Source organism: Pararge aegeria, chromosome 26, assembly GCF_905163445.1.
Source record: "Pararge aegeria chromosome 26, ilParAegt1.1, whole genome shotgun sequence".
Lineage (NCBI taxonomy): Eukaryota > Metazoa > Arthropoda > Insecta > Lepidoptera > Nymphalidae > Pararge > Pararge aegeria.
In genome coordinates, this window is record NC_053205.1 from 9,447,657 (window position 1) to 9,458,359 (window position 10,703).

Consider the following 10,703-nt stretch of genomic DNA (forward strand, 5'->3'; position numbering starts at 1 on the left):
AATTACATTAATAATTAATCTAATGGACACTGAGCTGTGTCACTCAGCGGGCGATGGAGAGAACTACGCTAGTATCTCTACGCGATCAAATCAGAAATAAGGAGATCTGTTGAAGAACTAGAGTAACCGACATACTCCAGCGAGTCGCGTTGCTGAAGTGACAATGGTCGGGGCACATAGCACATAGCTCGGAGAGCCGATGGAAATTGGAGTCCCAAGGTACTGGAATGGCGGTCACTGGTGGACGCAGCGTTGGTCGGACCCAAACGAGGTGGATAGACTGCATCAAGCGAGTCTATAGGAGCCGCTAGAAACTAGCGGCTCAGGACCTAACATCCATCCATCTATACATCCAACAATGGACGTGATGATGAATTTTATTTACTAGACTTAACTCCAAAAAGCCTCTCCTTAAAGGATTCTAATTTCTTCGCATAATTTTTTTATTGGAGCACTGTATTTATAACTTTACATTTACAGTCGCTCACTTGGTATATTATTCGCCCACTTAGTATTTCTGTTCGCCAGTTTAGTAATTTTTTGAATAGTTTAATGCTGCTCGGTTAAGTATAATAAGTATAAGTTAAGTATAATCCTATTCTATAATACTATAATGTACTTCATTATTTTCTCAGTGTAATAATTCCTTTGTGCAACGTATTATGTGCGCCATATACACATTACTTTATAGAAAACACACCAAACTTTATTTATTTAACCTTTGTGTTGTACGACCTCGAAAGCGACTCCTCGATTGCGAGCGTCTGTAATATTCTGTTTTTTTTTTATTGAACCCCGTATACAACGTGTAACCGAATTACTAAATACTGTTGAAGGATACATAGGTATATTTCATAAGGAATCAATCACCCTGCAAGAATATTAAATAAAAAAAGCATATTTTTTACGTATGGCAACCCTATTAAAGATAAAAGACCGACACGTGCATAGTACCTACGTTATAAGAAGTGACAGGAGTCACATGATTTTAATTTTGCATGTGATGTTAGGGCTGTATCTGATTTCTTTCAGTGAAAAGTATGACAATAGTTTTACTCAAAAACTTTTAGGTTTTCGGTTTCACAGATAAATCTCGGTACATAATGTACCTCTAAAGCCTGTGAAGTATTACGTCGGTTTACGTTGTATATTTTAAGTGAAATCAAATTTGCTTTTTACTGGAATTCTTAAGCTTGCTTCTTCGTTTCGACCCATACCGTGGTGAGCGTGGTGACAGCAGTGACGCCACCTATCTACGATAGTGACGTCATAATGCTTAGTGGGCGTACATAATGCTTATGCTATAATATACTAGCTGTGGCCTGCGACTTCGTCTACGTTTGATTTTGTTTCTTGATGTGGCATTCAATTGGCATTCAAGTATTCAGTATCGCTAAGCCTTAAATGAGGGGTTTGCTGCTGTCCTCCGTCTTCTATCTCCAACTACATTCATCAGATCTGCACAAAATTTTGGCAAAATTAAACGCATATTATAACCTCTATAGTACAAAAATAATTATTTAAATCGGTTATAATTTGTCGGAGGTGCAAAATCGTCAAACACTTTCATCCTCTCTCCCAAAGGAACCGAGCTTAATGTCGGGATAAAAAAATCATATATTACTTTTAACACTTCCTAGAATATGTGTACGAAGTTTCATGAGGATCAGATAAGTAGTTTTTGCGTGAAAGCGTAACAAACAAACTTACATTGACATTTATAATATTAGTAGGGATAGGGATGTACGTCTGGGATCTCCTAGCTAACGGGATACTTCCCGGGGAACAGTTCTTCCAGTATCGTGCTCGCGTGCTCCCAGGGCACCACCTTGCACCTCACGAGCGGCGCGGGAGACGACAGGGTCTTCTTGATCAGGTCATCCATTGGGTATCCTTTTCTGGGGAAGACGGTTGCCTGAAATTTTCCAAATTACTCACAGAACTGTCTGCAAAAATATATATAATTAAAATTTAATTAAAAACCCCCAACTTTTAATCAAGTGCACATAATTCTACTAGTGAAGCCCTTTCATTTAAAACCCATACTGAGTTTAAAAAAATAAAATGAAATTCGCCATATTGTGATGGCGGCCATCTTGGATATGAAATTTATCTAAGTGTTCAGTATTCAAGTCCTTTCCTTTGATAGCTATCTGAGTATAAACCGCCATTTTGTGACTTCAGCCATCTTGGACCGATTTCCATCAAACATAGCTAAGAACGCTCCCGACTATACAACATACTAATAAAAATAAATCTATATGTACGAGTATAAAAGAGAAAGTGTCCCCCACTGGATTTCAATGAAACTTTCAGGGAATCTCCGGATTGACCTGGCGAGTAGTCCTGTAAAGTTTGGTGACGATCGGAGCACTCCTATTTTTGAACTGTCGAACTGTCAAATACAGCTTTTATTTACTATAATGATATTCCATTGTTCGTTGTACATGGGTGTAGATAATGATCTTCACCCGCTCGAGAAGAGAATAGAAGAAAATGAGTACGGAGAGAAATAAATGATTTAATATATTATGAGACTTAAATTAAAAATTTAATGATGTAAGTTTATTGTTTAAATAAAATAAAGCAAAATCTAGCCCGGCGAAGCGGGCTGGGCACTCTAGTAAAAAAATAAAAATCGGTCCATCTATCGGTCGGTCTCGGGAAAGGCGCTACATAACCCTCGATACTCACGCTTAAAATATTTTAAACCATTTTCCCTAAGTGTCTACAAGAACAATACTTCCTTTTACAATCCCATCGTTCGCATGTGCCGCCTTTATAATGATTTAGTATCAAGTAATCATAATATTGACATTTTTAACAAAAGGATAAATATTTTTAAAAATCAATTTATTAAGCACTATTCCACATAATCTTTAGGGAAATAATATATATATATATTATTATTTAAGTGTTTCTTTTTTGTTTCAACTTTAATTTTATCTTTACTTTCTGTTTAATTTAATTCCAAGTTGTGTAGACATACTTTGGGTTGTAGCTTAGAACAAAACTTGTTATTACTTATATTTAGATCTACTTTTAGTTATTACCTGTTTTGTGTACCTAATAACAATAAACAATAAACAACAATAAGCTTGACTAGTTCCGGACCGCAATAATACACGCACATGCTTATTCTACGTACTCGGACATACGCACTCTCATACTCTACATGACTAAACATTTGGGTATTGACTGAAATTTGAGAACATATATATATATATTATGGTATATTAAATTTACTTTGGGAACCAAATTGTATTTGAAATTTGTTCCATTATCATAACCTAGTAATATCATAAGTATTATTGGAGCGCCTGCCACTTCATCCCTACTCCGCGGCCGACCGTCACGCGACATGCAACACACAGTCGATAAAGTCTGAGACGATATAATAAAAGTGTTACTTTAATAAATAAATTCTCACACATACACAATATAATGCTCGATCACACACACTCATACCACACAGGCTCCCGATACGCACTTTTGAATTATTCATAATCTCACTCTAGTTCAAGCGCACTCTCACTCTGATACTCCGACATATACATTCTTCCTTAACAAAAATGCTGCTTGAAAGCAGGCCACTCCGCTCCCATATCTCACAAAAGAAAAATTCCAAAGATTGTTAAACTAGAAAATGATTTTGGAATAGAGCAATCTGCTGAGATTCTTGCCGGCTCTTCTCGGTGGAATCTGCTTTCCGAACCGGTGGTAGAGTCACTGCAACCTGACTGACTTGATGTTTCAAAAGTGCTTAGGCCTATAGCCTACTTGAAATAAATGAATTTTGAATATTTTTTTCTATGCGAACTTTAGGCGCCACCATATTGGCCCCCGCGGCCGACCGTCACGCGAATTGCAACACACAGCCGAAAAAGTTTGAGACGACGATGTAATAAAAGTTTCACTTTAAGAAATGAATTTTGAATTTCTTATTCGCACACGCTCTGACCACGTTCCTGAGCAATCTAACACACGTACAAAAGCACTCTAATACACAATACTCACGTTCGGGGGTAAGCTGGTAGCCGGGCAGAAGTCGTTCCTGCCGTCGCCGGCGTACGCCACGCGGCCGTACTGGCGCTGCGTCCAGCGCGCCAGCGCCAGCGACTTGCACAAGTTGCTGGGACAGCGCGCGCAAGTCGTCTGGCGCATGCACGGCTCGATGTAGAGGCGCTCGTTGCGCCAGAACGCGCGGTTGGTGATCACCTCCGTGACGGCTTCCTGGGGGCAGAGTCTATTACAATTGTGCCTCAGGTCGATCAAACAACATCGTGTCACACCAGCGCTATATTCACAGAACTGTCTGGAAACATATATTAATGAAAATTTAATTAAAAACTCCCAACTTTTAATATAGTGTACATTATTCTATTAGTCAAGCCCTAGTTTTTTGTTAACAATACTTGTAAGTTAATATTATTTAATATATATCTTACATATATATTTCTTGTGTGCGTGTGTATGTAAACGGCTGGACATTCATTGACATTCATTCATTTGAATGAATTTTTTGGTGCGCGTTTTGGGCGGCACCCTGGATGGTTTTGATTCACAAATCAGCCCGACAGATGGCGCTGGGGTCCGCTATAGTATACATATATTGATTGAAGTAATCATATATTTATTTCATGGGTAATATGTATATCTTGCACCACCAAACTATTTTCTGTATATGTTTTCTTCGCCATTGGTTGCCTGGGAGTATACGTTGTTTGGTGATACTTTTCTATTTTTATGTTCTTTTTGTGTTGTGCAATAAAAGTATATTCATTCATGAGTTTGTAAGTTTGCTAAGTTTTCTGTTATCAATACCAACATCAATAATCTTTAGCTATGGAACAAGGAGTCGATGAAGCTCCAATTTGCCTATGACGTCACGAGTACGGCCGGCGTTTTCGCGGAACAAAATTATTTTTTAAATAATTTGCAAAAATAAGATATTGACGTGACAACGTCTTATAATTCGATGGAGCCGGCTGCACGCACGAAAAAACATGACGTATGCGGCGTTACCTCGCTCTGAGGCGTTCCGTTCAAGGCTTGAAGTGCAAGCGAGAGCGCGGAACGAGCGACAAATAGGCACAGTCGGCCTCCGCGTTCGACATCTGTCTCTCTCCTACTTGAGTGAGCGATGCGTCCGCGTGGACAGCTTCTATACAATAATACATTTACATGTTTTCGGCAAGAATGAAGTGCAGTGAAAAGTGAATGTGGTGTCAATTGTTTATAGCAACGATAATATCTATCAAACAAATAAAATTGAAATTTTCTTTTGAAAAATGCAACCATTCCATCAGTATTTTCTTACGACGTTGTCACGTTCAACTATCGTCAGTAAGCCGATATAGTAGACACTTCCGAAGCTCATAGGGTAGTTCATAGTAGGTAGGTAGCTCATCTTAGTACCCATAACACAAGCCACGCTTACTTTGGGGCTAGGTGGCGATGTGTGTATATTTATTTTATTTTATTTGTCGAAGTATATTTATTTTATTTTTATTTATTTCACTGCTGGACATAGGTCTTTGTAGCAAGTTCGAAAATCTCGTTGGAGGCCGACCTACGCGGCGTTTACCGGTGCGAAGTCGCCATTCCTTAAGACCCAAACATACATAGGATCTTCAAGGGCCCCGCTCATTGCCACCTTAGCTTCGCGACTCGCTGAGCTATATTGATAACACTAGTTCTTCTACGGATCTCCTCATTTCTGATTTGATCATGTAGAGATACCCCTAGCATAGCTCTCTCCATCGCCCGCTGAGTGACTCTGAGCCTTATTATGAGGCCCATAGTTAGCGACCATGTCTCAGATCCTTAAGTCTTCACTGGCAACACGCACTGTTCGAAGACTCCGGTCTTCTGGCAATGAATACGTCCATACTTTCTGGTATCCGCACCTGGAGTCCATATGTCTTGAGCCAATGGTTGACGAAGACGCTGTTAGCGTCCGTCAGCACCAACACATCCCAGCGCTCTGTGGCCAGGGCTCGCAGCAGTTCCAGCATGCCAGGGTTGGGGCGCATGGAAGCTATGGAGTCCAGGATGTCTGCAGGGTGGAAGCCCGCGGAATAGGCGTGCTGGAACACCTGCGAGAGACAAGCTCTAAGGTTACTATCATCATCGTAATCAACAGGAAATAATACTTCACAGTCTTTAGCGGTACATTATTCTGTCTCTCTAAGACTTATCTGTGAAACCGAAACGCTAATAGTTTTTGAGTAAACCACTGCCATAGTTGAAACTGGAAGAAATCAGATACAACCCTAACTCCTGTCACTTAATTAAGTACTAGGCGCGTGTCGGTCTTTTGTCTTTAATAGGGTTGTCACAAATAAAACTGTTTTCAATTAGTTGGTATATAAAAATAATTTATGGTTTTTTTTAAATATTTTTACTGGATGATTCCTTATGCAATATACTTATGCACCCTTCAATAGTATTTCATAATTCCGTTACACGTTGTATAAGCTAAAGCAATATGGAAACTAGACCAGATTAATAAAATAATAACCTATACTCCACGCGAGCTACACTTCAGAAACGCGAGCGACCGCTCGTCTCGACACAGTAACCCTGACTAAACCATTTCGGTAATAGTTTTGGGGCCTCGTAATGGCGTGTATATATGTGAGTGTGATTATTAGCAAGTTTATTCATAGTTTCATTGGGAACCAATAATTAAACCAATAGTTGAAGAACCAATTTCCTAAATATAATAAAAGAAAAAAATTTGTTACAACGTAATTGTATTTCAAACTTTCAAAGAAAAAACTTTTGCATAAATGTTACAGTAAATTTATAAAGTAAAAATAATTAAACTTTCGATAACTATAAATTCATATTTGCCAGATAATTTATTAAAATAGTTAATAGATAGTTTTCAAGAAACAATTAAAATTATATTTGATTAACAACCAATTTTCATGACATTGAGTTGGTGGGTATTTTGATATAAATACGACTGCATTATCGATGCACCACAGTCCTACATGGACTCAAACGATGCAAAGATGCCTCACGGTGTCTTAGTCGTTTATCATAAGCAATTAAATGAATAAACGTTATTGGATGATAATTTATCATGTTTTATTTATAGTTTTTCATCCTTCTACCGTTCTTCATATAAATAAATACGCTGCGACAATACACACATCGCCATCTAGCCCCAAAGCAAGCGTAGCTTGTGTTATGGGTACCAAGATAGCTGATGATTTTTTTTATAAATACCATCATCCACCAATGGACGTCCACTGCTCGACATAGGCCTTATTAGGGAGTTTCACAATCAACGGTCCTGGGCCGCATTGCCTGATGTCATCATAAATGTACTACACATAAATACTTATATTATACAGCTAAACATCCAGACTCTGAAAAACATTTACTTTCATCACACAAACATTTTCCAGTTGTTGGAATCGACGGCCTTGGACTCTGAAAGCAGAGTCGCTGCCCACTGCGCCAATTGGCTGTCAAGACAAGTATTACGCAGGACTAGGATTTGCGCAAAATAAAACAATTATAACTCCGGGCAGAGCAACACCCTGGTTTAATCTCACACGTATAATGTCCCCTTATTTATTCTACTACCCTATTTATAGTATTTTCATCAATGTATCAAATAAACATTTAATATTTAGATTCATGATTACATAAATAACCAATTATTGGAATATCATTCTAATAATTAAATGAACATAAAACAGTATATTGCAGTAATCATGTGCCAACTACGTCACATCCGTCGGGCTATTGGGTACTTGTTAACACAAGCTATTTTATCGTTTACGTAATCTTTATGCTGCGGCATATATCACAGCTAGTAATAGGTATCTTTGTTTGTTTTCTTACACCTATAGTCTATGTTAGTATCTTGAAGTTGTCAAGTTGTTGGCAGGGCACCAACGACCTTGGCTGGTCAACCTCGACTGTAACCATTCTAGTTTATAGCTGCTCATCGATACACAGTGTAAATGAAAACCGAAATATTACATCGCATGCTTCAGAGGTACATTATTTACTGTCTCTGAGACTTAAATTTGTAACCGAAATGCCAATAATATTTAGTAAACTTTAGGTATAGTTTTTACTGTAAAGAATTCAGATCATATGCAAAAGTAAAATCAAATTACTTCTGTCACTATACGGTACACGTCGCTTAGCGTAGGGACTATGCACGTGTCGGTATTTAATAATACGTAATAAAAAAATATTGGACGTAACCCACTGGTTGAAATCATTGTCATCATATCAAACCATTACCGGCCCACTTCGGGGTCTCCTCCCACAATGAGGAGGGGTTAAGGCCGTAGTACACCATACTGGCCCAGTGCGTATTGGTGGTCTCCGTACACCTTTGAGAACATTATGTAGAACTCTCAGGTTCCCTCAGGATGTTTTCCTTAGCCGTTGAAACGGTGATATTGAATTACTTAAATCACACATAGCTCAGAAAAGTTAGGGGTGTGTGCTATGGATTAAAACAAAAGATTGCGGACACCATTCTATTTTAGGTTTATACCTAAAATAGAATGGTGTCTGTCCAAAAGGCCCAGTGCGTATTGGTGGTCTCCGTACACCTTTGAGAACATTATATAGAACTCTCAGGTTCCCTCAGGATGTTTTCCTTCGCCGTTGAAACAGTGATATTGAATTACTTAAATCACACATAACTCAGAAAAGTTAGAGGTGTGTGCTATGGATTAAAACAAAAGATTGCGGACACCATTCTATTTTAGGTTTATACCTAAAATAGAATGGTGTCTGTCCAAAAGGCCCAGTGCGTATTGGTGGTCTCCGTACACCTTTGAGAACATTATATAGAACTCTCAGGTTCCCTCAGGATGTTTTCCTTCGCCGTTGAAACAGTGATATTGAATTACTTAAATCACACATAACTCAGAAAAGTTAGAGGTGTGTGCTATGGATTAAAACAAAAGATTGCGGACACCATTCTATTTTAGGTTTATACCTAAAATAGAATGGTGTCTGTCCAAAAGGCCCAGTGCGTATTGGTGGTCTCCGTACACCTTTGAGAACATTATATAGAACTCTCAGGTTCCCTCAGGATGTTTTCCTTCGCCGTTGAAACAGTGATATTGAATTACTTAAATCACACATAACTCAGAAAAGTTAGAGGTGTGTGCTATGGATTAAAACAAAAGATTGCGGACACCATTCTATTTTAGGTATAACTGACAGTCCTCTCTGTAGAGCATGCATGGAGAAGGATGAAACACTGATGTCTGATACATGTAATGCTCCTATGCAATCGAGTGGTAGAGCAACGTTCAGCACACCTTAGCTCCTCAGTAACACTTTAAGAAGTTCTCGGCGACCTGCTAAGCTTTTGGAGTGAGCTTGGCTTACAGAGGGAGATGCACCAGCTGCCACTTATACAACGGATGGTTGAGGTCAACCAAGTGTGGAGAAAGCCCAGGAACAGAAGAAGAAAGTCCAGCATGCTGGCGGATTGGTAGTTTCACACACCTTAGAGAACCTTATGGAGAACTCTCAGACATGCAGGTTACTTCAAGATGTTTATGTTCATGGTTTAATGCAAAAATGCACCTAACTCCAAAAATTTAAAGGTACATGTCCAATCAAATTTGGTAGTACTTCCTCCATCACAACCACCTGTACTACTGCTAAAATGAATAAAAGAATGGATTGATTTTTGTTTTCATACATTAGGGATTTATGAAACAAACGCGGGCAAGAGCGTGTAGCATGATGTTTGTTTGTTGTAACACTACGGCAGGATCGGGAGGTAAATTCTACTGAGAAGAGACCGGCAGGAAACTCGCAGTTTCTCGCTTCCAACATCATTTTACAATTTAAAAACTTACATCGCTCATATAGGGCGTCCAGTCTTGATCACCACCTTCCCATTCAGGCGGAGGAGTCTTCTCGCGCAATCTATTAATTATAGTTGCATCCGAATCATCGTTTACGATAGTCCGATCGAAATCGAATACAGCCAAGCACGGTTCTGCAGTCATTGCAACGCGAACACTCGCGGCAGCCGAGGGAAAAACACTGCGGCAAATCCCCGCGAAGTTGAAGAGGATTTGGCATGCTGCGCTGGAAATTTTGGTGTTTTTTTCCCGCAAATTCCTTCCAAATTCGTATAGTAGTTTTTAGTTGTCACTTTGACAAGTGACAACTGACAGACGACATTTGGATTTTCGGACGCTGTGCGTAGCGACCAATAAATAAATACGCTATGACGTTTTTTCTGCGCATAGTATAAATCGTATATAGTAGAATCAATCTTTTCCTATCAAAATAATTAATTAGCTTAATCCTGATGTTTTTTTTATTTTAAGTTTCCCTAACTTTTTACCAATAGACACCTGACATTGGCTAATCTGTGTAAACTGTAAAGCCAGAAGGGGAAAAAAATATAATGTAGTGTTTTCCACCCGGAGTATAAATAAAGCGATATGAAAAGATGTAATAAAGTGTGGCATTCAAAAAAAAAGTGTAAGACTATAGGTACACCCTTCAATAATACCTATTTCATTATTCGATTAAGCATTATATGTTAGGCTTTAATTTATTATTTTGTATATATTTACATAAAAATCTGCAATAACACAAACATTCACAAACATTTAATACTTAAAGATTTAGACTTTAGGAGGAAAAACATCATAGAAAGCATAGTCAAGTTTGGGACAGTGGAAATT

At 38.6% G+C, this 10,703-nt stretch overlaps 1 protein-coding gene across 1 annotated transcript; it reads right to left on the bottom strand.

The window, feature by feature from the left end:
- Positions 1-1,078: 1,078 nt before the first annotated feature.
- Positions 1,079-10,133, bottom strand: LOC120635459 (pyridoxal phosphate phosphatase PHOSPHO2-like). Its single transcript, XM_039906485.1, has 5 exons — positions 9,861-10,133; positions 5,910-6,098; positions 4,018-4,233; positions 1,711-1,915; positions 1,079-1,458 (listed from the first exon to the last, which is right to left on the bottom strand). The coding sequence occupies exons 1-4, from the start codon at positions 10,011-10,013 to the stop codon at positions 1,760-1,762; spliced, it is 714 nt and encodes a 237-aa protein (XP_039762419.1). The 5' UTR covers positions 10,014-10,133; the 3' UTR covers positions 1,079-1,458; positions 1,711-1,759.
- Positions 10,134-10,703: the final 570 nt, after the last annotated feature.

Bases quoted from the DNA above. Each gene is read 5' to 3' on its own strand.
- LOC120635459 (XM_039906485.1), bottom strand. From the start codon at position 10,013: ATGACTGCAGAACCGTGCTTGGCTGTATTCGATTTCGATCGGACTATC. The intron at 6,099-9,860 runs GTAAGTTTTTAA...TGTCTCTCGCAG, and splicing joins GGACGCCCTATATGAGCGAT to GTGTTCCAGCACGCCTATTC. The intron at 1,916-4,017 runs GTGAGTATTGTG...GGAAAATTTCAG, and splicing joins CTACCAGCTTACCCCCGAAC to GCAACCGTCTTCCCCAGAAA.